The 27,791-nt window shown below is 40.9% G+C and overlaps 4 protein-coding genes across 14 annotated transcripts; 3 read left to right on the forward strand and 1 right to left on the reverse strand.

Moving 5' to 3' along the window:
• Positions 1-1,040: 1,040 nt before the first annotated feature.
• On the reverse strand, positions 1,041-8,133 carry LOC104821137 (probable alpha-mannosidase At5g13980). Its single transcript, XM_010551925.2, has 29 exons — positions 7,808-8,133; positions 7,638-7,721; positions 7,480-7,568; positions 7,161-7,335; positions 6,967-7,086; positions 6,783-6,869; positions 6,622-6,693; positions 6,387-6,500; positions 6,101-6,201; positions 5,900-5,993; positions 5,625-5,792; positions 5,460-5,534; positions 5,234-5,299; positions 5,064-5,120; positions 4,773-4,992; positions 4,535-4,674; positions 4,337-4,408; positions 4,162-4,221; positions 4,003-4,074; positions 3,722-3,769; positions 3,499-3,618; positions 3,284-3,349; positions 2,642-2,754; positions 2,242-2,326; positions 2,029-2,139; positions 1,853-1,948; positions 1,677-1,724; positions 1,507-1,575; positions 1,041-1,426 (listed from the first exon to the last, which is right to left on the reverse strand). Exons 1-29 carry the CDS (start codon positions 8,006-8,008, stop codon positions 1,199-1,201), a joined length of 3,051 nt encoding a protein of 1,016 aa, XP_010550227.1. The 5' UTR covers positions 8,009-8,133; the 3' UTR covers positions 1,041-1,198.
• A 287-nt stretch (positions 8,134-8,420) lies between these two features.
• LOC104821138 lies at positions 8,421-15,910 on the forward strand. Of its 4 annotated transcripts, XR_773044.1 has the most exons (5): positions 8,421-8,746; positions 13,148-13,378; positions 14,063-15,204; positions 15,359-15,412; positions 15,525-15,910. XR_773044.1 is itself a non-coding variant. In XM_010551926.1 (3 exons), exons 1-3 carry the CDS (start codon positions 8,450-8,452, stop codon positions 14,843-14,845), a joined length of 1,311 nt encoding a protein of 436 aa, XP_010550228.1. In that variant the 5' UTR covers positions 8,421-8,449; the 3' UTR covers positions 14,846-15,219. The 4 variants fall into 4 exon arrangements, 1 of the variants encoding a protein (XP_010550228.1); XR_773042.1 differs by having other exon boundaries at positions 15,359-15,910; XR_773043.1 differs by having other exon boundaries at positions 15,396-15,910.
• Positions 15,911-16,469: 559 nt separating this feature from the next.
• On the forward strand, positions 16,470-22,390 carry LOC104821139. Of its 4 annotated transcripts, XM_010551930.1 has the most exons (10): positions 16,470-16,656; positions 17,402-17,740; positions 17,828-17,964; positions 18,196-18,309; positions 18,397-18,480; positions 18,751-18,915; positions 19,011-19,173; positions 19,875-20,035; positions 20,117-20,240; positions 20,334-22,390. In XM_010551930.1, exons 2-10 carry the CDS (start codon positions 17,423-17,425, stop codon positions 21,954-21,956), a joined length of 2,889 nt encoding a protein of 962 aa, XP_010550232.1. In that variant the 5' UTR covers positions 16,470-16,656; positions 17,402-17,422; the 3' UTR covers positions 21,957-22,390. The 4 variants fall into 4 exon arrangements, with proteins under 4 accessions (XP_010550232.1, XP_010550231.1, XP_010550230.1 ...); XM_010551929.1 differs by having other exon boundaries at positions 16,470-16,702; positions 18,196-18,480; XM_010551928.1 differs by having other exon boundaries at positions 18,196-18,480.
• Positions 22,391-22,577: 187 nt separating this feature from the next.
• Positions 22,578-27,510, forward strand: LOC104821140. 5 transcript variants are annotated; one of them, XM_010551932.2, is made up of 16 exons: positions 22,578-22,733; positions 22,972-23,102; positions 23,462-23,556; positions 23,659-23,772; positions 23,848-23,952; positions 24,041-24,112; positions 24,241-24,353; positions 24,517-24,651; positions 24,824-24,892; positions 24,987-25,074; positions 25,190-25,261; positions 25,336-25,436; positions 26,022-26,139; positions 26,525-26,584; positions 26,675-26,785; positions 27,253-27,510. In XM_010551932.2, exons 1-16 carry the CDS (start codon positions 22,606-22,608, stop codon positions 27,361-27,363), a joined length of 1,623 nt encoding a protein of 540 aa, XP_010550234.1. In that variant the 5' UTR covers positions 22,578-22,605; the 3' UTR covers positions 27,364-27,510. The 5 variants fall into 5 exon arrangements, with proteins under 5 accessions (XP_010550234.1, XP_010550235.1, XP_010550236.1 ...); XM_010551933.1 differs by having other exon boundaries at positions 22,641-22,745; XM_010551934.2 differs by having other exon boundaries at positions 22,649-22,820.
• The last annotated feature ends 281 nt before the right edge of the window (positions 27,511-27,791 follow it).

Consider the following 27,791-nt stretch of genomic DNA (forward strand, 5'->3'; position numbering starts at 1 on the left):
AATGTATCGTGTATATTGCAATGATGAAAAAAGAGTTGAAATGTGTCAAGAAAAAGAAGCTGCTACTTCACATCAAAAGAATGCCTTGTTGATGGGTGTTCTAGGTATGGTCTCTCACTTGACATTACCTTTTTTTAAAAAAAAAAATTACTCTGCCCATTTATTATTTTATTATTCTTCCCCAAATAAAAAAACATATTTTATATTATCATTATTATAACAGTATAGTATGCACGAGCGAGGCCCGGACGGTTGGCCGGAACTACAAAATCTGGTTTCATTTGTTGTTCGTGATCATGGCGTGAATATGTATATAAAGATATATGTATAGGTTAGGATATATATGGGAAACCCAGCAGCAATCCAACTAACTAGGTTGTTTAAGTTAATGGTGTTGAGGGGTTTAGATTTTGTAGGATTCGACACGTTTCATGTTTTTGTTTCCTTTGTCACTATTTTTCAATTTTCAAATATGCGAGTAATTAAATTCACAATTTCTGATGACTACTAGTGAGATGTGTTAACTACCCTATGGATGCGAATGTTTCTTTTGTCCGTGTGGTCACGCATGTGTATTTTACCCATTATGCACGACACGAGTGACATAATAATGATAATACAAAATCAAATATATTCGATGAACTTGAAATAAAATATGATACGTCGGATAAACCAAAAGTGGAATGCTTCTACGTTTTATGTCCTTTCTGTCGTTCAGTCTTCCTTGACGTTAATTTCTCGCTTTTTCAATTCCGATATGATTCTACTTTCTAGTCGGTCAGAATGGAAAGGAAAAGCAGAATACTGGGCTCATTATAGGCCCAATACGAAATGATCAGGTCCAATTACTTTCACGATACGATGTTCGAAGAGATTCACTTCACTGAGGGCCTCTCCATCCCTGTCTGCGGTCATCGTTCCTGCCCACAGGTCCATGGAAGGCAGACGGAGAAGTACATCAAATTCCAACCTCAAGACATTGAGGATCGATGGCGATACCGATATTGACGACACACTCTGTTTTCTTTACTTAACTCCCGAAGACTTCTCTCTCACTTTATTTGACACAGTCTTGAAGGTCCACTGATTATAAATACACTAACCCAAAGACACTCCACCAACCCAAAGCGTTGCATCAGCTATTTTTCTCTTACAGACAGGAGACGACATTACCATATACCAGTAGTACATCTCTGCCTCACACATCGAATCTCTCACTTTCAGAGTGATCCAAGTCGATCAAGAAAGTCCTCGTCTCCATTGGGTAAAGCTCTATTTCAAGCTTCGATGGGTCCACTGGTCGCCCTCTCATCGCGTTGGATTCTTCTCCTTCTACTTCCCCTTCTACTTTCCACACAAGCCTCTTCTTCTCCATCACGCTCCTCTCTTGGTTTGCTGAGAGATTCGTCTCTGTCACTTTCCCAATCTGAGCAACCAACCAATTAACATGTTCAAACTTGCCATATCAACCAACTTTCTTTTTAAGCACTCAGTTTTCGTTTCTACCTTTCTCCATGGGAAGAGCTTCTTCAGCTCCACTGTCTCCATGATCGACATATCCTTGTCCTCTTTCACCTATTCCCGCAACATCACCACTGTCTTGTTTCACTCTTTTTCCAAGCTAAGTAGATAATGGAAAATGTTGTTCATCTACATTGGATCTATATATTTGTTACCTCATAAAGGTGAGCTAGACGGAGGAGGACCTTTCCATCGTCAAGTTCCTGCATTGATGCGCACATCAAGAGAGAAGATTGTGTTTACAAATTAGCAAAGTTATCAACCAGAAGGTGATACTGGAGAGCAGAGGGTTTGATGCTCCCTCTTTTGTTCTTTTTGGAGACAAATATACCTGCAGAGTTATTATTGCGACATTGTCAGGCAAGCTGTAGGATGAATCAATCCCTGAAAATGTCGGCGTATCAAAACTCATCCGGTTGTCTTCTTCCTGAAACAATTTATACAGAGCATCAAGATCGAGTTTTAAAGGCAGAGAAGCGTTCGGTTTGGCTTTTGTTATTCTTTCACCTGCTCAGTAAAGGCCAAGACGAGTGGTGAATAAATCTCTTGCCCGAAAGAACGTCGCCATTTTGCACCTTCTCCATACCGATCTATTCTGTAGTAATATTTTCCTTGTATCTGTAAAAGTCGCAGATTCTGCCAGTTAGATCCAAGAAATAATACAAAATATAGTTTGACGGATTGTTTAATTCCCTTCAAAGCTAGTTTCTCTGTGCTTACTGTTAGTCCAGTACACTTGTTGTGAACACACACTGTTTCATTTAAATTTTCGGCTACGCCTCTGGAGTCGTCGAGGAGCAGTCTCCTATAAGAGGATAAGAACTTGATTAGATGTAGTAAATTCTGTCTTTAGTTAGAAAGCACAATGGAAACACCAACAGGACAATGGCCATAGTAGCAGTTGCTGTTCATCTAGCCACCAAATTTAGAATTCAAAATTTGATAATTTTTTTAACACAAAACTGTTCTTTTATGCATATTCTTCAATTCAACTAGAGATGCCAGGATTCAAACAAAAACTCCTGATAGAGGGTTACTATCAAGAAGCCCCTGGCTTCTGAAAGCAATTGCAACCCCAGCCACCTTCGACATCGATTGTAGCATGAAGAGAAAAGCATACCTATGAAGCATGAGCTCAACTTGTCCATCCACTATGCTAGATCCTCCCAAGGCTCTGTCCACCATGACTGAGAATTCTTTCGTAGTATCTTGCAGGTAAATTCCGAGATTTATCTGAGAGGTGAAAACAATTAGTCTACTGGCTGAGCAAAGTACTCAATCCATATAAAACTCTGATCACCATTTGCGACAAACCGATGCATAAAAAACTTGGTCCTATAAGCAAAGGTGGAAAGGAATAACACATAACTACTTCATAAGCCACAAAGCATTTCCCTACTTGGTCGATGTAATAAGATATTAACATAACACATGAGACCATAGTACAAATATAATCCCATCATCAGTTTAGCCTCCGGCAAATCCCATATTCTAACACAATTGAATCACCACATTTCCAACTCGAAGCGTACTCTGGTCATTCCGCTCTTTTCCTTTCCAGATTAGGTTACCCACAACACGGGCCCCTCAACTGAAGGTGGCTCTGTTACCGTTTGCCCAGCTTCGCATATATAACTCAAGACTTCAAGCCAGATGAGTTATAGAACTCCACCCTTAAACTTGTTTGTAGGAAAAAGGAATCTAGATTTTTCGTACCGCCAACTAAATTCTACGCTTGATCAATGCAGGATCGAACACATACCGGGTAATAATTTCCTGCAACGGGTTGGTTTACTTCTAGTTCCCAGTCTGACCTGTAATCACGGATCTGCAAAACAAAAGTGTTCTTAGTTTTTTAAAGGTTCACAGCAACTCAACAGCAAGAAAAAATACATGGTCATGAAGTAGAGCATGGATCCTTGACAGGCTCCAACTGATGGGATAGAAGGTGTTTCAAGGGTGAGACATGCATCATACCCTTTTGATAAAATCACGTCCACTGGAATCTGTGAAGAAAGTTTTGTTGCTTTTCAGGGAGCTAGAGATCTGGGTAACGACTTCTTTGCCGATTCCATCTTCAATTGGTATTGGCCCTAGCTGAAATTCCAGATAATATGAAAGTCATATCATGGATGCCTATGCTTACAGCTGTAGAACAAGAGATTAAAATTGAGATAGGAGTTTCATATAATAGGCTCACAATAAATTCGACTTCCACATGCTCCTTGCCTTTGTAAACCCTTGAGATCTGGTGATAAGATAAGTAAAGAATATAATAATTTGCAAACAAGCAGAAAATTTAAATTCGGTTAGAATCTAAGAATCTGTGAAAATGGAACGTTTCCAAGTTCAAACATAAACCAAGAATCTGCTGAATCTTCGGACAACTAAAAGCTCAGACATAATATAAGAATCCTGAGAATCTTCAGAGAATCTGAGATTCTGAAGATTGAAAGGTATACTAAAGCACCGATTAAGCACCTGGGATATCCATGGATTTATCTGCTGATGAACTTCATCGACCAGTGGCCCACGTAGGGCAGTCAACGGAACCTGGAACGTTAGCCAGCTGTTAATATTGGGTTTCTTGTCAATTGATTCCATCTTAATAAACAAAGTTCTTCCTAAGTGAGTACAAACCTTTCCTCCAGGGTTGATGGGGAACGTGCCATTTGGACGAAAAACATATGCTCCCGAGTTCTAAAGATTGGGAAATGACACAAGACAAGAATATTTTCTAATTAAGACTTGGGGAAAGTGCACTGGGTTTTATCCAGCAGTGACGACATCGATACAAAGGCACAGCCCTCATTACCTGGGGTTCTTTGTCGTTTGTTCCATTGTAAGCAGAATAATAGATGAATGTCTGCTTGAGTGATTCTGTCATCTTTAGAAAAGTTTTTGGGAGATTTATCAGCAAACAGCTTGTATATTTCTAGGCCAGTTTTATCTACCTTTTTTATAGATTAGTTGTGAAGGGATAGAAAGAGCATTTCAAGAAAGAGGAACATACCAAGCTTCTGCTGTTGTAATAGTTGATAATTGTTCCGTGATCTGTGGAAAAGCTGAGCGTCAGATTCCCATGACCAATATCAACTTTCGATTGTTTGCCTCTTAGGAAACCGGATACATGTGATTTGCTAGAACGGCCACCTATTCTCGGAAACAAAATGACATAGTTTGTCAAGCAACAGCATGAGTTACTGACGTTCAAGCTTGGTCTATCTGCCAATGCATCTGGAACACTTTACCTGTATTCTTGGCAGCCGAGATAGTGTAAGTGTTGAAGCCAAGAGGAGGAACAGAGACTGAAAACACAAGCCAATACTTTGGCACCTCAGAAGGTTTTTGACCCAAGTATGCCTCCACATGATAGTTTCTTAAGGCCACATATTCACTGGAAAAGGGAATGAGCTGCGACTCAACTTCTTTTCCCTCAGAGTCATGGACTGTGATATCTCCAGTGATAACCTATCATAGATCATCACATGCATGTAAACATAGAAGGGAAATTTCCATGTACAAGAACCTGAGTGACTCACGGGAATCCGAACAATGTCCACTCTCTTCCATCCAAGAGGATTGTAAGCCAAGGCAATCTGCATAGAAGAAAACAAACTTAAGGACTGTGAATTTCAGAAAGGAGGCAGGAAACAGATTACTAAGGATGAGTTGAACGAACAGATGAGAAAATGAGAATAATTGTTCTTACCAAGCTTTTCCCATTGGATAGGTTTACTTCGGATGCAGGACAGTAACTTATGTTCAAGAGTAAACACTGGAAAAAAAAGGAAGAAGGAAACAACGAAGAAAAATGGAAGAATAGACTTTCATCAGCTACAACTCAGAAGCAAATCTGAGTTACAGATACACTGGTTCGATGCATTCATCCCAGACATCAATACAAGTATGTGATATAGAGCAACAGGATTATTTGCCTGTTTGAAGGTTGGAATTTTGGCAGAGCTTGATTTAGTCAAGTGAGCAAGAGAAGTGGCAACTACATTCTCAGCCTGCAAGATCAAGAGATGTCATTATGCTCAGATAGAAAAAAAAAGTGTTAATAAAGAAATATCAATACTTAGAGTAATTCACTACTCTACCTCTGCATAGCCTATTGCTAGTCGTTTCACATAGTCATCTGCCACATGTTGCTTTGATGTACCAGAAACAGCATCATGATGTTGAGCAATTGCTAAGGCATCTGCCAATGCATCTGTCGTTGGGCCCTCCTTGCTTCTCCCTTTGAAAAACTCAAGTTGCCTGGCTGCCTAATCGTGTTACGCCCACACACACACACACATACACAGGTATACATAAAAACAGTGCCCAATCACAATTTGAAGCATATTTATTTGAAAAATCCAGGAACAAGTACCAAATAGTAGGCACTCATCGCTCTGACATGACGCTTAAGTGCTGGTCTACTTGTAAAGTATCCAGTCCAGTAAGCATCCACACGGTCTGCATAACTGAAGTGAGAATCCCTTCAGCATTTATGAGAAATCCGGACCTAGGAAATTGGAAAAGCAAACAGTATTGTAGAGTAGACAGTAAGCCAGTAGAGCACTGAACTTACGGGAAGTAATCCTCTGTCTTTAGGGGCCAAGCCTCATTCGCAGCATGTTTTGCATCCGTATATATGGAGGGCGTAGAGTAGAGAACATTGACACGTCCATCCTAAAAGAATTCAGGACTTCAGATTTAGAGGTATGCTCTAACTATTATGTATCCTCATTAGACAGAACATTTTTGGCTTCACTTAAATCCCCAGGCAACATCATTTGGAAAAGAAAACTGGACACATGAATCACATCGCAGGCACCAAGCAATCAAACATCTACACATGTCTTTAAATTACTTACGATGTTCACATAATGGATAAACTTGTCCATTTGCCGAAACCAAGTGTGTGCATACTGGTACTTGAAATCCGTTCCCATGGTAAACATTATGTGATTTGTTCTAGTAATGTTAGCCTGCAAATCATTGGGCCCAAAATAAGCTCTGCACAGAAGACTATCAAACGTAACAAGAGGGAAAATACAAAATGAAGCAAAAAATGGTAAGGAATAGGGAATTCTATGCACCAACTTTTACCTGATCCAGAGCTGCAGACACAAAGGCATTAACTCTCTCTTGGACATTGTAATCAAACAGGTCGGGGTCATCCTTCAACGATTGAAAGGCAAATTATCACTGCAAGAGAAGGTATAATGGAAATCCTAACCAAATCATAAAAGTCCAACAAAGAAAAATACTTGGAAGATAGGAGAATCATCATTGATTTCAAAGTAAAAACCACCAGGAGGAGGTTCATAATTTGCAGGGAAAGCACCGGCAAAAATCTGTATCAAGTAAATAACTGTTAAAAATGATTTGACATAAGGATATGCTACTATATATTACGTTACTGATTCAGAAAATACACGCTTGGTATTTTACCTGCGCAGAAGAGCCAAGACTCTTAGAACCGCGCCAGATGACTTCAAGACTCTTCTCCTTTTTACGCTTATCCCTATCTTGGTAATCTATCCGACCAAAATAGACAGAATCAAATCCAACCTGCACAAAATATAAGTCAACATATTTAAGCCTGGTTCATTCTTGAACTAAAAGATGGCTTAAAAGGATCATACTTCTGCCCCGAGCAAGTAAGCCTGCACCGCAGAATGTCCAAAAGGATCAATCTGCCAACCGATTCTGGGAGTCACGTTAAACTCCCTGCTAATGAACCGATGGCCAAGAGTTGTCTGATCAATCATGTCGATGTAATGCGGTGCTGCTTCATCATGCATGCACATGCCACCATTTCTGCAGAAAATGAAAAATTATAAAAGGCGAGAGATAAACCTTTTCCTCCCACGTTTCTCAAATCAACCTCTGATATGATCATGAGCCATATTTTGGGGAAAAGACAAAAAAGCTTCTTAGAAAGCAAGGTGGTAGAGCGGTTACATGAGCTCCAGCTGGCCCGAGTGGACAAGTTCCTTGACAACGTGCTTGGTTGCCTCGCTTTGTTCTCTCCACCATCGCTGAAAAAAGGCCTGCATTGATCAAGAAAGTAACCATCATGAAAACTCCAAGTACCAAAAAGAAAGAGCAATAAAAGTTACCTGTTCAACATAAATGAATCTCCGATTCTTATCAGCCAGAAGAGCAGGCACAATTGAATCCAACACGTTTTGCACACAAGCAATCTACCCAAAAGTACCATGAAAATGGAACAAGTTAGGTAATCTCCACGAACACAGAGAAGAAAATGAAGATAAGATGAGGGACCGACCTGGATAGAGTTGTTGGAGCCAACATAGTACTGGTCAACGGTCTTGAGCCAACCGACATCGTCGTGGGTGTGAGGAACCAAATGGACATTGAGTTTTCCAGGAACGATGGTCTGGGAAGTATTGTAGATCATGTACCTTGATTCTGCACATAAAATCCCCAGAAACACAACCACCCAAGACACCACCTTGCCGACACCCATTCTGTTCTATTCTGGGAAGCTCTTCACCGATAAAAACTTTATTTGGACTGCTGGATTCAAACCCTATGCATCGCGATTTTTTTTTCTTTAAAAAAAAACAGCAAATGAAAAAGATGCAACTTCTACGAGCACAAACTGTGGTCCAAGGTTTTGCAGAAGACAGATGAGGATCCTCTCTCTCTCCCCGTCCTTTACCACCTTTTCCTTTTAATTGAGTTTAATGATTGCTAGAAACCATGCGCATTAACCAGGCTCATCAAACGGATCATACAACTACCCTTTTGAATAATTCGTACAGTATCAGGATTAATGCCACGTGGTATGCACCAAGCCTCGAGGTGAGCCCATTGGGCTCACAGCCCAACAACGGGATGTGGCAATGTCGGTTTAGACCCAGGATAAATGCTCGCGTTCTCCGATTGAAACTTTGAAGTTGCTGCCATGGAGGAGAGTTTCAGAGTGAGAGTCGACAAGACATTTGGATCTCTTACAGCCTCATCATCAGCGCAGCTGAGTTCCCTCTGGTGTCTCACGGCCGACGAGATTGAGAGAAACGAGGAGGTTTCTGAACCTCGGACCAACAGCTTCCTGGGGAAAAAGAAGTCGATGGACTCTCATGCGCAGCTAGAGAACGACCTGGCGGAATTATATGTTGACGAGGATGGCCATGAGGACGATTACGACGAGGAGTGGGAGATCAAAGCTTCTATTGGATTGGACTCTACTCTTGATTTTGAGGTATCTCTTGCATCCTGATCCTCTTCCTCTGCCAGTTTCGGTATCAACGTCTCTATTGGATTGGACTCTGCTCGTGGTTTAGGCGATGATTTGCATTTGTACGTGAACTTGGCTGCTTAGTTTTTAAAGTGTCGCAAATAAGAACAAAAACTTGAAAGATGAGAAATAAAAACCCTTTATACTTGAAATCATTTCTCCTGCAAAGTTCCAAAAACACTAGGCTAGCTAGCTTTCTTAAAAAAAAACGTAACTTGTTTGAGTTTCTCAGAGTTACATAATTAAATCGAATTTTCTGTGGTAGAATCTACAAGCAATTCTTAAGAAACTTTTCACTTGGTATCGAACCATAATTTTGAAGAAATTTTGAGGTTCTTAATATCAGAGGTTTGAGAAAAGAAGAAATGTCTGTAACGGCAGAGTCCTCCACCCTAGTGGTTAGTGACAACTCCCCGTGGTAGAGGTTGTGGGTTCGAAACCCAGGTATGGAAACTCCCCTTGAGCCGGTCAGTTTTACGAGACTGGTTTACCTGCTCTGCGTGGTTTGCCGGCTACTTGGCGGTGGGTTTTCTCAGGTTCGCGCTGCTGTCCTGATGTCGTTCTCGTCCAGCCCATGGATTGAGAGACGTTGCGGTGTCCGGTGTCTGACCCGAAGGGTTGTAGGATAGGGGTTTCTCATCGTAACAAAAAAAAAATGTTTGTAATGATGGCGTAACAGAGGTGGAAGAGAACATGAGGAGGAAGATGCTTTTGAAAAATTTCTCTTTCTTACTTACCAAAATGAACCAATACAATCGTCCTTTTATATACAAAAGGGTATGTAAAAAAGTATATAAAAAAGTACGCACTATGCTTTATGTATAATCATTAAAACGGTATGTCAGAGTATTCCTTGGACGCTCTTGGACGCTCCATGTGTGTGTTGTGCAAGGTAAAACTTCTGTGTGTCAGTGTCTATTGATTCCTTTACACCATCATTGCCATGATCCGTACTTGTCGATTGGTTGTTTAACATGCCCTCCTCAAGTCGAAAGCGATCCAAAGGGAGAAAGAGACTGGATAACTGGAGCTTTTGAAGCATCTGATGGAAGAGAGATGGCTGTAACGCTTTGGTCATCAAATCAGCTAACTGACAGGCAGATTTGACATGCATAGTCCGGATAAAACCGAGTTTGATCTTCTCGCGAATAAGATGGCAATCCAATTCTATATGTTTCGTACGTTCATGAAACATAGAATCGGATGCGAGATGGAGAGCAGACTTGTTATCGCAGAACAGATTCACAGGCCGAGCATGGGAAATTCCGAGATCCTGTAGAAGGTTGTCAAGCCAAACCAATTCGCAGGTGGTGTTGGCTAAAGCACGATACTCTGCTTCTGTACTACTTCGAGAGACGGTTTGTTGCTTCTTAGCTTTCCACGATATCATAGAATTTTCGAGGAACTCACAAAACCCGGTGATAGACCGCCGTGTATCGGGACAAGTGGCCCAATCAGAATCAGCAAAAGCTGAAAGTCTGATATCAGTGTGCGCAGAATAGAATAAGCCCTGTCCAGGATTGCCTTTGAGATAACGAACAATCCTGTGAGCTGCCTTTAGATGTAGATCCGTCGGAGAGTGCACGAATTGGCTTAACTTATGAACGGAGAAAGTAATATCAGGCCGTGTAATTGTCAGATACAACAACCGTCCGATAAGTGATCGGAAAGGTGTAGGGTCTGAGAGAGGAGTTCCCGACAACTTGCTAAGATACACATTGAGAGAGCGCACGAATGGGCCACATTGAGGATATGTTGATGTTTCCGCTTGACAACCGAGTTTTGTTGCGGCGTATAAGGACAGGAAAACTGATGCAAGATCCCCTTCTGATTGCAAAAGTCTGCGAAGGAGAATTCGGCGGCGTTATCAGATCTTATAACCTTAATCTGTCGATTGAATTGAGTTGCAACTAGCTGGGCAAATTCAGGGACAATATGAAGAACATCAACTTTATGTCGAAGCATATAAACCCATGTCGCGCGGGAGCAATCATCCACAATGGTTAAGAAGTACTTATAGCCATCAAATGAAGTGATCGAGAAAGGTCCCCAAGTATCGATGTGAATCAAATCAAAAGGAGTAGTAGCCACATTGTTTTCAGAAACAAAAGGAAGACGTCTTTGTTTCGATAAGTGACAAGTGCTACAATGGTGAAGATCTGAAAAAAACTGAGAAATGCCTAAAACAGATGACATTTTCTTCAACTTGTCGGTAGATAGATGACCAAGCCGATGATGCCAAGTACGAGCATCCACAACCAGGGCATGACAAAATGCAGAAGAAACAGCAACAGGAGTAAAACTTCTTTCCAAAATGTAGAGGTTTCGAACCAAACTAGCTTTCCCAATCGTTGAGGCCTGAATAGAATCCTGAATCAAACAATCCTTAGCGGTGAAAACAACACTGTAATGCGAGTCTCGAAGCCAAGCTGAGATGCTGAGCAAATTAAAAGCAAACGATGGTATATACAACACATCATGTAAGGTAATGTGATCATTCAGAGGAATCACTCCAGCTGTTGTAATCACAACTTTGTCACCATTAGGTAATGTTACGTTTACTGGTGCTCTAGTTGTCATCGAGAGAAACAGATGACGATGAGGACTGATGTGGATAGATGCCCCAGAATCGAGGATCCACGCATCTGTACCAAACTTTTCATTCAGGATAACTGAAGAACATGTGACGAAGGAGAGAACATTACCAGATGTGGAAGATGATGAATCTGGAGCACCAGCAGCAGAAATGGAAGGCCCAACAACATTAAACTTCTCAGCTAACTGAAAATAGAGGTTTCGAAGCTGTTCAGGAGTGAAGTTGTCCATAGCTTGCGTTGCCGAATGAACCGAAGCCACGACACCAGTATTCGGACTTGTAACCTTCGAAAGACCAGAGCCCTTCGAAACATTTTGGCCGAAACGAGAGCGATGAGGCGAGGCAGAGTATTGTGAATCTGTCAGACCCGATGAGGGAGAAGGAGAGCCTCTGTAACCAGGAGGGTATCCATGAAGGCGATAGCACTTGTGGATGGTATGGCCTTGAATTCCACAGTGTGTACAAATAGGTCTTGAGCGGCCTTTGAGAGAAGAAACAGCAGCAACAATCTTCCTAGAGGGTTCTTCTCCAGATCCAGAAGCCTGAAAAACATGAGTTTCTGTAGAAGGGGGTTGTTTAATCAGTTGTTGTTCATGTTGATTAATAAGGTTGTACGTCTTCTCCAGGTCAGGAAGAGGATCTAGCATGATGATCTGGCCTCGAATGGTGTAATAGGAGTTGTTCAAACCAAAGAGAAATTCCAAAACAAAATCTTGTTCGCAGGAATCATACCATTCTTTGCTGATATTGCAAGAACATTTACCACATTTGCAATGAGGTGTGGGCTTCAGAGATTTGATCTCTTCCCAGATGGTGAGAAGTTTGGTGTAGTAAGTGGCGACGTCCATGGAGCCCTGGCGGAGGGACTGTAACCGCTGCTTGATGTTGTTCAACCTCGGCGCTGTGTTCTGCTGAAAACGTTTTGTAAGACTCAGCCAAATATCGCGAGATGTCTGTAGATACAGAAGGCTTGGAGCGATGTGCTTGGTGACAGAGTTAACAAGCCAAGAGCCGACAATGGAGTCATTGCGGAGACAAGCACGAAGATCAGGGTGATCATCAGAAGGTCGAGGCAAGGTGCCATCAACAAAACATAACTTGTTTCTGCCATTCAAAGCCATTTGAATGGCTCGAAATCATGTGTTGAAATTTTCGGTGCCCACCAAACGATCAGAAACGAGCTGAAGGTTCGCCTGATCATTAGAACCCAGGTAGTACTGATTATCATAGGAATCAGTGGAAGGAGTAGCAGAAGAGGTTGGTGCAAGAGTAGATGACTGAGAGCCATGATCAGCAACAACCGAAGCAAAAGAAGCCATGAAAAATAAAACGAAAAGAACAACCCCAAAGAAGAGTGAAATCAACGAATGAAAATGGAAGCGAAAGAACAGAGGTGCTCTGATACCATATCAGAGGTTTGAGAAAAGAAGAAATGTCTGTAACAATGGCGAAACAGAGGTGGAAGAGAACATGAGGAGGAAGATGCTTTTGAAAAATTTCTCTTTCTTACTTACCAAAATGAACCAATACAATCGTCCTTTTATATACAAAAGGGTATGTAAAAAAGTATATAAAAAAGTACGCACTATGCTTTATGTATAATCATTAAAACGGTATGTCAGAGTATTCCTTGGACGCTCCATGTGTGTGTTGTGCAAGGTAAAACTTCTGTGTGTCAGTGTCTATTGATTCCTTTACACCATCATTGCCATGATCCGTACTTGTCGATTGGTTGTTTAACACTTAACTTGCGGATGTTGTATTTGTAGGAAGAGGATGACGAATACGACAAAGTGGCTGTAGGCAAGGAAAATAAAGAAGACCGGTTGTACATGAAAGACGTGAACAACTACGAGACGGAAGCTGATGACTGGGATGCACTCCCAACATCTTTCAAGGACCTGGCAAGGGACCCACGTGCCAATCACATTGCTGCAAAGATACGGCTCAAAGAGGATGCTGAAACTGCTAAGAAGATGAACTCTTTGCATGTCTCTGTGGTAACGAACTCTTTTCTTTGTCTGAAACCAAAGTGTCTAGCTCTGTGCATGTGCACTAGAATAATTGCTTGCGTGCGAGGATAATTGTTTACTCTGTGCATGTGCCAAAGTATAATTATTACTTTCGCTGCCTGAAACCTACAAGGTTTTCAATAAAATAGACTTCGTGCATGAGCTTTTAGTTAACAACACTTTGGCTTTGAAAGGTAAACTCTTTGATAGTGTCTTACCTGTGACTCAAGACAGATGCTGTTAAAAAGATGGATTTTTTTTATATTTCTCTGGAGGATAACGTTCTCTACCATTGCCTGTAAACAATGCAGCTGCTAAGAAGATGAACTCCTTGGGTGTCCAAGGATAATTGTTCTCTTTCCATGTCCAAAACCAAAGTGGCTGCTAGCAGATGAATTATTTACATTTTGCTAAGGATAACAGTCTAATTAGTATTCGTCCCCGTCTGAAACCGATGTGGCTGCTAAGAAAATTGAATCTTTGCATGCGTTTTATGATAGCAACTTACTGCTGTGTCTGGAACAAAAAGGCAACTGAGGAGATAAAATTTTTGCATGTGTGTGAGACTAAAGTGGCTGCTAAAATGACGATTCCTTGCTTGTGCCTGAGAATAATCATTTGCTTTGCCTGACTGAAATCAAAGTGGGTGCTAAGAAAATGAACTCTTTGTAGGTATCTCAGGATGATCAGTTTATGTCCCCATCCATAATCAGAGCAGCTCTGGGGGTGTCTGAAAATAAAGCAGGTTTTCAAGTGTCTGAGGATAATCGGTCTTGGTCCATGTCAACCCAACCGAAGGTGTCTGAATCTGATGATAACAACTCGCTGTCCCTTTCTGAAGCCAGAGAATCTTTGTCGGCATTTGCTGAGAAGGCTTCTGTTTGCACTTCGGAGTATGGTGGTCTTAAAAAAATACTAAAGAGGAAGGATGTTCAGATTGATCCTAAGTTGCGGAAGCGTGTTCGTTTTAGTTCAGATTACTGCAGGGATGAACGAGGGGAAAAAGACTCTGAAATGCAGACATTTTCAGCTGATGAGAATAAAGTAGAGAAGGAATATCTGAATCAGGTTCCAGATTATATGCGAAACCCTTCAAAATACACTCGATATACATTTGGTTCAGATGAGATGGATGAAGAATCCAACCGCAAAGCCTACATGGACTTTATCAACATGATGAAGAGTGAAGAGCATTCTTCAGTGGAGTTGCCAAGATCAGTATCCTTTGTACCAAAAAGAAAACCACCGGCTGAAACAGAATTAGGACAAAAGAAAGTAGGCAAGGATTCAGTGGGTAAAAGAGGTGTAATGGCCGTTGATGCTGTAGAGGATGATGAAGTCTGTCCAATGAAAGAAGCTGATGATACCTCGGAAACAGCAGTAAATGTTATGATGAGAAGTGATAAGCAGAGATATAGCCGCCAATATCGAAACAAAGTGAAGGAAAGGCCATGATGATTGTTAATTGCTCCCCTTACGAATACAAAGTGAAGGATGAGCCTTAATGATTGTTAATTGTTCCACTTGATATGATACAAAGTGAAGGGAGAGCCTGTTGAATGTTAATTGCTCCACTATATGTTCTCTCTTTTTTATCCCGTGCAACGTGCATTTGGGATTTGAGTGGGATCTGATAAGAAAAAAGAACTGAAATTTGTCAGAAGTTGATACTTCTGTCCATCTGTTCTAAAATTCATGTCCAGGAACTGATTTCTTAGGCGAATCACCCAGACTGAGTTTAACTGAGAACTAGGGCGAGCTTAGTGTTGGTGAAATTTTTGTACGCCCTAATCTGTGACTTGAGCTCTATCTCCGTAAGATTTTTCATACCTTGGCTGGTTAGAGTTATATATATATGATCATTCAGGTATTTTGTCGTCCAAGAACTGAGAATGACTTGGTTCCGGACCTCCCTCTGACCATAGCAAGCGGGCATATGCTTTATGTTGTTCTCTCTGCATGCTTCAGTGATTCGGCTTCTGATTCTCAAGTTGCTGCTGAGCAGGTCTAGCATTGAGCCAGGTACCACTGTGACTGTCAGGTGGAGTGGAAAGCCAGTCTTCCTCAGGCGCCGAACAGATGAGGATATCAATCTGGCAACACAATGTTGATTTGTTATCTCTTTGGGATGCAGAAAGTGAAGAACCCAGAATGGCTCATTGTGGTCGGGTTATGCGCTCATCTAGGCTGCGTTCCCTTGCCCAAAGGCTGGAGACTTTGGGGGAGCCATGGCTCTCATTACGACATTTTTGGCAGGAACCTGGCTCATCCCTGGACGACAAGAAGTTGCTGATTGGTTCAGAAAGTAAATGTTTTTTTGCTCACGGCAGAAAATATTACAAAAAGAAAAAGAGTTTATTGATTCAGTTGGATAAGAGCCAGTAAACGGTTGGGGGAACAAAACTCTGTTGGGTGTTGGGTATTAGGTCCAGTTTGTTTATGAAACTTAAATATGTGAGTTTAAACATTAACTTTCGTGGCCTTTTTTGTGAATGTGAAAGCTTGCTGTTAGATGTTCTATATTCAATATTGCTGGATAAGCTGTAGCATATGTTCAGCGAACCATCGTTTAGATTTAAAAATGTAAGTTTTTACAGTTGCGACTGCTGTTGTTGCTGTTGATGCTGAATAGGTTTCATCTGAGATGGAGGGAGATTTGATGTGGAGATCCGAGGACTTTGGGCTGCGCCTCTTAACGTTGACTTGACGGCGTTATCACCCCACCCCCTATTTTTAACCGATCAGCTCTCCTTTTTACTCCCAGATTAATACAGAGCAAAATCATATGATGAAATCTACAACAGTATCCCGGCCGTATAGTTATCAGCTTGATAATGATTTCATCCAAACTGTTTCAGGATTACATTAGATATTGAATCATATTAAACCAAACGTCATTGTAATTTAATAAAACAAAAAACGAAAGGTGTGATCCACTTTTCACTCGTCGTGAGATTAAAATTGGGTTGGACGGTGGATGGGCCAAAACAAGTGGCCTGGAGCTGGTCCAAGGGGGCGTGAACCATGTAGTTGAACTTGACGGACGGCTACTTAACGGAGGAGGGAACACCAGTACACCACCACTCACTCTGCGGTTCTTCTTCACTTCTTGTGTGTGTTCGCCATATTCACCCCCATCGCATCCTTATCTTCCTCCTCACTCTCCCACAAATCTCCTTCGCTTCCTCTCTCTCTGGTAATTAACTTTTCCTTCGATTTCTTTCTTTTCAGCGACGGCCCTGAATCCTGCATTCGGTCTACGAGAGGTACGGTATCTCCCCTCCTCGCCTATCAATTGCTCCCTCTTCTAGGGTTTGTCCCTCCTCCTCCGTTGTTTGTTCTCCGTGTTCTTCCTGATTTTCCCGCTTTTACTTCCGTTCTTATTCATTTGTTCAATTGAATCCGTGATTTTTTCTTCTTTGCGCTGTGTCTAATCGTTGTTACCATCCATTAATTCCGGATTGCCACTAGGGTTAACTTGACATTATTGGTATGCAAAGCCCTTTCTTCCTCTCCTCTACGCTTCTCTTTCCAATTATCGATTGAATTTGTTGATTACTTTTCGGTATCTCCTCCTGGGTCGTGTCGTGTCAGATACAATCTCAGAATTAACGAATGCTGAAACCCAGTTGCTCTGCTATAGCACATCATTAGCGTTTGCTTCTCCTTGGACTGTGAATGTAGTTCGATTTAGGTTTCTTGATACTGAATTGTGTATAGCAAGGAGTTCCTAATTTTACCGTATTTGATTGTATCGATTCCTTGTTTTTCTCTTCCAAATTATCATTTAATTTGTTGAGCTTTACGGCTTACCGATTTCATGTTTCTGTCTCATAGACTCTCAGAAGATGCAACCCTAGTATTCTGTGACACCATAGTATCACCGTTTGCTATGTGCTGTTTTCTGAGGGGGAAATATCTTAATTTTGACTGTGGTTGTGGTTTGAATTTTGATTGCCATGTTAGGCTTTGTAATGGAACTTTTTGTCTGTTGTCACGATATGCTACCAGGTCTTCCTTTGACTCCTCAAGATGGCAGCTGATCAACGAATAAAACGGAAGAACAATTCCAACTTTGTTGGTTTTTTTCCTTGGGAACATCATAGAACCAAAAAGAAAAAGATTGCTTCACCGGGAAATCGTTTGTATACGAGAGATCATATTAGCCTTGAGTGTGACAACGACCGAAATAAGGTCATTGCCAAGAAGGAACAAGTTGGACTAAGTTTGAAACATCTGCGCCAGTTTGTGGATACCATTCCTCATGGACGGAATATCCTGGCAGAAGTGTGCTTGGTTCCAAAAGAAATTTTTGACTTGGAAAATCTCTCAGTGGTACTTTCTTATGAGGTAATACTAGTTTCATCCTTTCGTAGCATCTGCTTACTCCCTTGAGGTATCAGGTTTTTCACCATCTTCCCAGCTTACATTTCTCAGGTTTGGCGGTGTTTCCTATCAGAAGGTGAAAGAAATTATCTACATCAATTCCTTCCTAAGGTGGTAGATGCAGAGAAAGTAGTACAAGTGTTGCTTGACGGAGATAATTTTCATTTTGGAAATCCTTTTCTTGACTGGTTAGTATTAATACAGGTTTTCTCGGTAGTGGATCGGTAAAATGAACTCTGTGATAGAGAACTAAATCAAATTGGAATGTTTTGGCTTAAAACATGTTTCTCTGATTGGGCATATAGTGTTAATGCAAATCATTTTTTTTAGCTGCATGATTCACGCACTTGGTGGTGGCCTGAGCCTGAATCATGCTGGTAAAGTTGAATGGTCAATTTGATCTGACGTTTTGGTTTCAGGGGAACAGCTGTTTGCTCTGGCGGGTTTCATCCCGATGGAGTTCTTTCTAAGGAGGAACGCATTAGGGCTGATAAAAGAAGATATTACTCAGAGTTACAAAAATACCATTATGAGTATGCATATTTTCTTTATTCAGGCAACAGGAACATCGGAGCTGCAGTTCTGCGTGATTGTAATTTTTCTTTCCTTGTTTCTGGTAGAATTATAGATTATTTGCAGAAGTTGAAGGAGAAATGGGAAACCTGCAAAGATCCAGAGAAGGATGTTGCTGCAAAGATGTGGGGGTCAGTGCTTGCCTTTTCTTGAATATCTTGTTGAGTTTAAAGTAACAAAGCAGATAGATTCAATCTTGGCTGATGATTGTGTCCGTAACATTTGCTTATGTAAATGTGTATGTTTCAGGTTTTTGCTTTTAATAATTTCAGATAACAACCTGTTGCATGGTTTTAAATAGAATATAGAAAGGTGGACCTTGTTTGGGTTTGAGCTTGTAGTGGCAACTGAAGTAGTGATCACGGTTTTATATATGATTGTTGTTTAGTTAATTTCTTCAGGAGGTCAAGAGGGGGCAATGCACATCTTACTGACAGTCGTCGCCAGGCCCTTGAGCAGGGTCTAACTGCTGTGTCTGAAGCTTCCTCTTGGGGCGCTGATGAGAAACTGTGTGCTAGCGATAGTAAGAATGCTTTTGTTGGTAGGACTAGAGAAGTTCAGAAAAGGTGTGAAACATATACGTCGGCGCATGCATACACAGAGTTTTCACCTTTTGGTGGCCTTTTTCCCCTTATTACCTGTGCTCTGCTTTCCATGTCAGGTCCAAGAGTTTTGTAAAAAACATAGAGAAAGAAAAATCTGAAAATCCCTGGGGTGCGCTGGATAATCCCGTGGACATTGGTGCAAAAGCCAAAAAAAGGGACAAGCTACCGAACCATAGCACCCAACAAACTGATGGTGCTAAATACATGTCGTATCTTAAGGTTAGTAGTTCTTTCTGCTTTTGCTGCTCTATTGAATTAATATATTTGCTATATTATCTATCGATTGGGTTCTAAAGCTTTTATCGGGCTAGAGTAAATTGATTTTCCAAAACACCATTTAGCTTGAAGCCGTGAACAGGATTAAGATTCTCAAAGAGAGAACATTGCATATTTCTACAAGAGACTGCCCGCATTGTGCTCAGAATTGTTTTCCCAATCCCAATATAGAGCATATGTTGAAACTGGTATCCTAGGATGCTATGTTTGGTCGATTTCGTTGTTACTATGGATGTGGTAGGCACTAGGCAGCACGTAGCTGTTTTTATTCTGTGGTTATTTTAGGGTATCATGTAATCCTGGTTCATTAACGACTTCTGGATGCTGATTTTTTTTTTTATCTCTCGTAATTTGTGTAGATTTTGAGGAATATTCAGATTGCATTTTATCAAAAACGAAAAAAAAAAGTGATTTTTTGCGGCATGACAGAGAAAACTTTATGAAGTTTTGGTCATGGAACATTGAATTTTGCCCTAGTAGCCTGGTCTCATGAAGCTAATTGTTGTTTTAAAAGGGCAGCCCGGTGCACAAAGCATCCCCGTTGAGCAGGGGTCCGGGGAAGCTAATTCTGGTTTTAATGAATAAAATATTAGCAATGGTGCTTTCTTTGGTTACATCTGACTTAATGCTTTTATATATTTCAGATAAGCAAGATGCAACATCAGATTGTCACAAGCATGAAACAGTCTGGTAAAAGCATTCAGTCAAGAGCACTGAATCGTATCTTAGGTAACATTGAGACGTTGGATGTACAACCTTATGGAGTTTTTGTAAAAGAAGAACTGAAGAAACTGAATGCACATTGGTCAGTGTTTTGGTGAAACAAGTGACTTCCTTTTGTCAAACTTTGTTTCTGATTTCATGAAACTCGGTTTGTTTCATGTAGGCTGCAAGTGGCAAAAGACCTTCCTGCAGCATACGCAATCTGGAAAAATTTACAGCTACAGAAATGGGTTATAATCAGGTCTGTGGAAGGAGAACTGAAGGAAAAAGTCAATCCATGGATGGAGGTCTTTATCTTTATGTCTTGTGCCGTGGCCGTTTTGATGTTTATTTATTCTGTCTGCATCTCTGTGTTATTAAAAATAAAATCTTTGGTACAGGATGAACAGAAACTGGACCATGCAGAAAATCCCCTTGGAAAGATGGAATTTCATATGCACTTGAGGAATGCGCGCACTGTGGAAGAGAATAGAGAAAGTTTGATTCCAGATCAGAACAATGTCCTTGCGCCACTACAAGAATGTGATGTTGAAGTTTCTGGGAATTCCAGTCGAGTATCTGCTAGAAGTGACTCCCCTTCACTGGAGTCTTCCAATTACAGTGAACAAAGCAGAGACTCGGGTCAGTGCTTGCAACTTGTGCCGTCTCCATCACTGGTTTCTTCACCAAATTGTGGCAATAAGGTTAATCTAGACGCTATAGAAGAGAAACAATATTCCTTTCCTCGTTCTCCCAACAGAAACCATGACGTCAAGGGAAAGGAGACTGAAGCAGACGAATATTCATGCTCCTTACAAGAGCAGTGTCTCTCGCGGGCTTCTCCTGCTAGTGAGCACTGTGCCTTAGAGCTGAATAATATCAATTCTATGGGCAAGAAACATGTTTCACAAATGGCGAATTCCTCATCAGTTATTATGACAGAACACTTAACAGATTTGAGGATCCCTTGTATTGCTTCGGGTGATGAGGACTCTCAGTTTTGTTCCAGCGGAGATGTGTGGAAACCAGAGGCAGGAATTGAGCAGTCTTGCATTGATCGTCAAGCTTACACCACAGGTGGTGGATTAGCAATCATGCATAATCCTCAAGGTGAGGAAGAAGAACCAAAAAACTGCTTCATAGAACTTGAGTCAGAAGTGAACAAGGATGATGGTATGAAGAATATGTTGCAGAGGCTAACGAACAATGGTTCCTTCTGTTCTTTCCCGAACAATGATCAAAACGAGTTACTCCAGTCTCTGTTCAAAGGGCAGGGCATGCCGTCTCATAATCTGGAACAGCTTCACTCACATTTTGAAGGACCGCATAATGAAGAGCATAAACAGACGATGAACGGTGGTCAGTTTGCAGGTCATTTTCTGGCTGGAATGCCTCCTCCACATGCAACGGCTCAGGAACAGCAAAGACTGAATCACAGTTATGGCGTATCGGAGAACATTTACTGTGATGAACGCGGAATGTTGATGCAGCGGCAGGACTGGAATGCAAATTCTGGACAGATGGGAGTCATTATACAGCCCCAGTTGAGTATAGGGCCTGTGTTAAGTCAGGACTGGCAGATTAGGAGTGTTTGGGAAAACACAAACGATGTGGGTTATGCAAGCCAAGGCAGTCAAACAGTGGCCAACAGAGATGAGAGCCTTGTCAGAGGCGTTAGTGAGGCAGAGCAGATCCTTCACAGGGGTAGCACCTCAGACCAGAGCTTATTTTCGGTTCTCTCTCAATGTAGCCAACTGCACCACCCCAGAACGACCTTTGAGTCAACTAGTGCCAGTGATCAATTTGTTGCACCCAGTAACTCTGGTATGATGATGGGTGAAGCAGCAGCAGCGAAGGTAGGCAGCTGTATTCCTCAGCCTTTAAACCCACTCGGTTACTTGAGTGGCAGTAGCCAAACGACATCATTGATGGCAGATGATGTTGGGTGGATGAACAATACCCATCAGAGCTCTGCTCTCAACGACCCACAAGCCAAGCTGTATCAGAGGTCACGGAATCAATAATTCGGTGTAGGTGACAGAAACCACATCAACAGCCGAACAAACAGGGAACAAACAGGGAAGATGCTATGGTTTGAGAGGTAAGAGCTCAGCATCCGCAACTGCAAATCTATGGAGAATCGGAGATTGAATACGATAACCCAGTGGGAGGGGTTTCTTTTTGGGTTCTAGTGAGTAAATATACATAGGGAGATACAGAAATGCAGAACCGAGGGAAAGCAGATGGTCGTTTTGTGTGTGTATATATATATATATATATATAGGCGTTTGAGATGTGGTAGAGAAAGCAGCTACTAGTTTATGCTTCTTCTTTTTCATTGCATCGTCTTTACCATCGTATTCGGTTTTCTTGTGATTGTTATGTTGGAGATTGGAGCAAATGTTTTCCTGGGGATTCTGCTTATATAAAATACAGCCACAGATGTGAGTTTTGTTTTTTCTTGAGCCGAAGATGATATATCCACGGAAGATGATCTTGAATGCTAACCAAAAATGATAGCATTTCAATTGAAAATCCTATCCCAGCACACGAGAGAGATGGTGTGCCCGAGAATATTATTCTGTACCTTGGTGTTATATTCAGAATTCTTTTATTGTGTTCTTTAATTTTCTTTCTTTCAAAAAAAATAAAAATAGATATGTTCCCTTGAAAATGCATCTAAAAGAAAATACTCTCTACTTTGCCGACATTTTCAAAACAACAGAAATCAGATCCAAGCTATATATAGTAATAATCATCGCAGAGCCACAGAAGTTGGGTCATCAATTCGACATTAGAAGGTAAAAGCAAAGGTGATAGAACCCCCTTGAATGAAAACCAAGAGCCGCAGCCAGAAATGCGTGGAGGGAGACGACATTAATAACGTCGTAAATGGTTTTATTAAGAGCTTCTTGTGTTTAATTTGATGCCGCCGTTACTGTTCGACAGATTCTTTCCTCGCTTCTCTAAAGCACAGATTCTATCCTTTCTTCTCCCTAAATCTCTTACAGTTTCTTTTTTTTTTTTGTTCCTCTGCAGAAATCGGGTGTGGTTTGCGATTAACAGACGAAAAATGGCGGGTCGGAAGAAGGATGTAATTCGTCTCGAACGTGAATCTGTCATTCCTATCCTCAAACCTAAGCTCGTCATGACCTTGGCCAATCTCATTGGTCAGTTTCTCGATTTCTTTGTTTCTCGATTTGCTAATTCTGCTCACGATGGGTTCTGACCTGTGTTTTCACATTCATCGCATCGAACGAGGAAGAGAATCTTTTCTTTTTAATTTTTTTTTTATCTGTGTGAACATATGTGTTTGTGGAATTCTGTCTGGGTTTTCTGCGAGAGCCTAAATTTGCTGATTCTTCGAGTTTTACTAAGATAAACTTTTCAGCCTCTTGCAGAAGTCGCGTCTGATAGTACATTTCTTTTTCTGTGCTGCACTTAGCGTTAAGGGTGTCATCCTTTTTGTTTGCTCGCAAAACTTTTCAGAATATTTAGGAAAGCCCTTTAACTGGCTAATGCTTTGCAGAACATAGCAATGATAGACAAGAGTTTCTCAAGCTTTGCAAGAGGATTGAGTACACCGTCCGAGCTTGGTATCTTCTACAGTTTGAAGATTTAATGGTGTTAAAATCTTTCTCTGCACTAGCTTTCCTCTTCTGTAGCATGTTAAACTTGTTTATTGTTTTATCTATCTTGAATTTTTCCCGGCTTTTGCATTTGCAGCAACTGTACTCTCTCTTTGATCCAGTACATGGTGCTCAGAAACTGCAGCAGCAAAACCTAACTTTGGGGGAAATCGATATACTTGAACAAAATTTCCTCACTTACTTGTTTCAGGTTTTCTGTTAATTAAGTTATCTGATCAATGTGTACTGTATTTTGTTTATCTGTTGATGCTTATTTTCTTTGCAGGTAATGGCGAAGAGCAACTTCAAAATAACTACAGATGATGAGATCGATGTTGCACACTCGGGGCAGTATCTTTTGAATCTACCCATAACAGTTGACGAGTCAAAGGTTTAAATGAACAGCACTTAGTCAATGATGTTTTAACTCTTCATACAACCTGGAGAGTCGTGCTAAACAATTTCCGGCTTTGGTGAAGCTTGACAAGAAGCTGCTGAAAAGATATTTTGGGGAGCATCCACATGAAGATCTTCCAGATTTTTCTGATAAGGTAATTTTCTAGACGTCCTATAATTGAAGTCTTTAGACTTTTTCCTAAGGAACTGTTGATGGGAGCAGAGAGAGAAGTTCCCTTTGTATGAAGAACATTAATTGTGGTTATCCATTTTTTTTTATTAGTATGTCATTTTCCGCCGTGGTATCGGGATGGATAGGACAACAGATTTCTTTTTTATGGAGAAATTGGATGTGATCATTTCTCGCTTTTGGTCCAACCTTCTGAGAGTAACTAGGTAAATACAATTTTCTGGACGTAGTTTCCTTTTCCTTTATTTATGTGCTTGTAAATATGGAAATGAGCTTAAGATCAGCAGTTAGATTGTATTATTTTATGCAGGTTTTTTGGCTCTTGCAATTCTTCTTCTCTTTACTGCTTACTGTTGTCATAATTTACAGGTTAGATAAACTATTTACAAAAAGATCTAGCAGACATAGTAAAAAATATCCCAAGAAAGATGATGAGACGATCCATGAAGCAAACAATGATGACTTTTACGTGGAGCGTATTCGCCTTGAGAATATGGAACTGAGGTTATTCTCTGTATCCCATTGCTTCTGTCACAATTCTGTGGCCATGGTCTATTATTTTGTTGTGTTCAAAGATGATTGTTTGCGTTTGGCAACACACTTTGGCTGTTTTCAGTTACTAAATACTTATACATGTCTTGTTTGGTCCGTCTGATTGTTTTTCTCCTGACTCCAGCTTTAAGAATTTATTGAGCAAGGTCACAATCCAAGAACCAACTTTCGACAGAATGATTGTTGTTTACAGGTAAGGTGTATCTCGTCTTATATCAGCTAGTTATGTCTTGTACTTTAGAAAGTTGGAAACTCTTGTTTAGAAGCATATGATGATCGTGTTGCAGACGAGCTGGCTCTAAAACGAATCAAGAACGAGGAATTTATGTAAAGCATTTCAAAAACATACCTATGGCTGACATGGAAATTGTGCTTGTAATTCTCTCTTCTTGCTGTCTTGCTTTCCCCTGCTTTGTTCCACATGCTCTATGGGTTTTTTAGCAAATGCTCAATACGTTTGATTAAAAATTGCGATCCATGTTTATTGCAGCCTGAGAAAAGAAATCCTGGATTGACTCCAATGGATTGGGTCAAATTTCTCATTTCTGCTGTAGTTGGTCTGGTTGGTCTCCTTGCTCCCTCTCTCTTTTAACGGGTTACCTGTCCTTCCAGGTTATCATGTGACTTTTTTTGCAGGTTGCCGTGGTTACTTCAGTCGAGATGCCTAAAGCAGATCTGTGGGTAATTATCGCCATTCTATCAACAGTAGTTGGCTACTGTGCCAAGACCTACTTCACGTTAAGTGCTTTTCTTCTTTCTTATTTTTGTTCTTTCATCAAACCGATAACAACCTGCTTATGCTAGGCGTAAATGATTGCATCAAATTCAAACCTCAATCCTCAAAGTCAGTTTGTAGAGCATCTGCAGGTCTATAGAACGACCAACCAATCCCGTATCCCTCTTTGTCCAACTAGGCATTTCCAGGGTATCTTTTACCTCAAAATCCAACTGTGAGCCTTAGTTATTGAGTTATTCTGATACCAAATGATAAGAACCAGCCTGAACTAGACCTAAATTGTTTGCGACAGACCCATTGAAATCAACTTAAAAATCAGAGTCAGGGGGTCCATGGCAATCTACTAAGATTGACTCACGCTGGCCGTCTCATGCCGCTCCAACAACAACATAGGCCTTTGCATGTGCCGGATATGGTAACATGATAAGAACACATTTTATACTAGACTCGTGTCATTGTTACAAGCTGATGAGCATAGCTCAACTCTAACACCAAGTATGTTGGATTATACAAACTTATAAACCAGAAACCGACACCATGCTAGCATATCCTAACACGAACATTTCTGTGAGTGGTTTTCTTTCAGGTTCCAGCAAAACATGGCAACATACCAGAACTTAATTACGCAATCAATGTATGATAAACAACTTGACAGCGGGAGGGGTACACTTCTACACTTATGTGATGATGTCATTCAACAAGAAGTAAGTCTCCTGCTTAATCTTGAAAACAAAGATGGTTGCTACTATTCTTTCTTTAACAATATTGTCATTTGTCAGAGACTGATTCGTTTTGACTAGAATGAATCTTTGTAATCTGGATTTTATGCAAGGGAAGCTTTGGTTTTGTGGTTTTGATGTTTCCCTCACTCTTATTCCCTAAATGATAATAGAACATAACATGTCCAAGAAGTTAAAGGATTAGCATGCTGTTGATTCTACTTGACAAAATTTAGTCTACTGATCACCAAAGACTGGTTCATCTGTAACATAGCAGGCAAATGACTATAGTATGTAACATGTCCAAAAGGATGAATAATCCATGCTAAAACATGTAAACCACCCATTTACCGAGTAATCTTGTGCACAGGTGAAAGAAGTGATCATTTCATTCTACATACTGATGGAGCAGGGAAAAGCTACCTTGGAGGTACACACTGCTGCCTCTTCTAGTCTCGTGTGTTGTATCATTCTGTGAGCATTGGTGTTAACTTGTTGAAAATCTGAAACTGTAAACTAGGATCTGGATCTGAGGTGTGAGGAACTAATCAGTGAAGAATTTGGTGAGAGGTGTAACTTTGATGTGGATGATGCAGTTCAGAAGCTAGAGATGCTAGGGATTGTAGCCCGGGTAAGTGAAATTTCTATGGTTAAAATCATTCTGATAGTCGATGGATATTGGTTATCGACCAAAACCAAGAAAAGTAAAAGATAAACTCGTTCTTACGGTGAACGAAAACCCCAACGCCATCCTAGCAGTGTTAAACTCCAAGAAAATGATTAAAGTGGCTGATGCCATTTTATGGTGCTAAGCAAGCCTTACATAGGCTACGGCAGTGGAAGAAAAAAAGGCTGCCCTAACAGCCTACAAGTCGGCCAGCCCTAGGGTAGAAACCTTAGGGCCTCGCCCCGTTATTCCTAACAATCCCGACCTGCAATAGTCAAGCATTTTCGTGGTAGCACATCAGCAGGGATAGTATTCCCTTTTTCCTGTAGCTGAGAATAACTGAGCTGCGTTCAGATACAAATCAATAATTTGTTTATTAGAGGAAGAAATTGGACGTGGAAACGCCTTTTGAGCAAAATTTGTCATTGCAGGACACAATTGGACGGTATTACTGCGTTGGGCTGAAGCGAGCCAACGAGGTCATAGGAATGACGACGGAGGAGCTTGTGCTGAAGGCCAAACAGGGTGTTAGCACTGCTTGATTCTTTGGTTTTTGGACCACAGAGATTGTGTGTTAATAAGTGCACGTCACGTGTTGTGTGTTTAACTTTGTTTCATAGGTTAATCGTTTTCTTCATGTGATCATACTCTCGGAACTTGTGGCTGATCAATTTGTTTCCCAAACCCCATCTGCTAGCCTTCGGAACAAAAAGTCCTGCCGAAAAGGAAACACATCGGCTTTGATATCAGACACCTGCGAACAGAAATCCTGTCGGAAAATATCCTTGTTACTATACTGAGCTCAGTAGTCGCTACTGCGTCAAAAGATACTTCACGTTAAGTATCATTTTGTTTCCATTCCTCTAAAATATTGGTTCCAGATGAAAACTCTTGGTTGATTACCAAAGCCTAATTAAATTGAGTCCACAAAGAGTATAACAGTCGTCAGACACAAGGTACGCATAGATAA

This window comes from Tarenaya hassleriana, unplaced genomic scaffold, assembly GCF_000463585.1.
Source record: "Tarenaya hassleriana unplaced genomic scaffold, ASM46358v1 Cleome32, whole genome shotgun sequence".
NCBI lineage: Eukaryota > Viridiplantae > Streptophyta > Magnoliopsida > Brassicales > Cleomaceae > Tarenaya > Tarenaya hassleriana.

Coding starts and splice junctions, on each gene's coding strand:
- LOC104821137 (XM_010551925.2), bottom strand. CDS start 8,008: ATGGGTGTCGGCAAGGTGGTGTCTTGGGTGGTTGTGTTTCTGGGGATT. Junction 5,793..5,899: donor CGATGAGTGCCTACTATTTG/GTACTTGTTCCT, acceptor TAACACGATTAG/GCAGCCAGGCAACTTGAGTT. Junction 5,121..5,233: donor TATCCAATGGGAAAAGCTTG/GTAAGAACAATT, acceptor TCTTCTATGCAG/ATTGCCTTGGCTTACAATCC.
- LOC104821138 (XM_010551926.1), top strand. CDS start 8,450: ATGGAGGAGAGTTTCAGAGTGAGAGTCGACAAGACATTTGGATCTCTT. Junction 8,747..13,147: donor ACTCTACTCTTGATTTTGAG/GTATCTCTTGCA, acceptor TTGTATTTGTAG/GAAGAGGATGACGAATACGA. Junction 13,379..14,062: donor ACTCTTTGCATGTCTCTGTG/GTAACGAACTCT, acceptor AACTCTTTGTAG/GTATCTCAGGATGATCAGTT.
- LOC104821139 (XM_010551929.1), top strand. CDS start 17,423: ATGGCAGCTGATCAACGAATAAAACGGAAGAACAATTCCAACTTTGTT. Junction 17,741..17,827: donor CAGTGGTACTTTCTTATGAG/GTAATACTAGTT, acceptor TACATTTCTCAG/GTTTGGCGGTGTTTCCTATC. Junction 20,036..20,116: donor AAGAAACTGAATGCACATTG/GTCAGTGTTTTG, acceptor TGTTTCATGTAG/GCTGCAAGTGGCAAAAGACC.
- LOC104821140 (XM_010551932.2), top strand. CDS start 22,606: ATGCATCTAAAAGAAAATACTCTCTACTTTGCCGACATTTTCAAAACA. Junction 25,075..25,189: donor CTGACATGGAAATTGTGCTT/GTAATTCTCTCT, acceptor TGTTTATTGCAG/CCTGAGAAAAGAAATCCTGG. Junction 25,262..25,335: donor TTTCTGCTGTAGTTGGTCTG/GTTGGTCTCCTT, acceptor CTTTTTTTGCAG/GTTGCCGTGGTTACTTCAGT.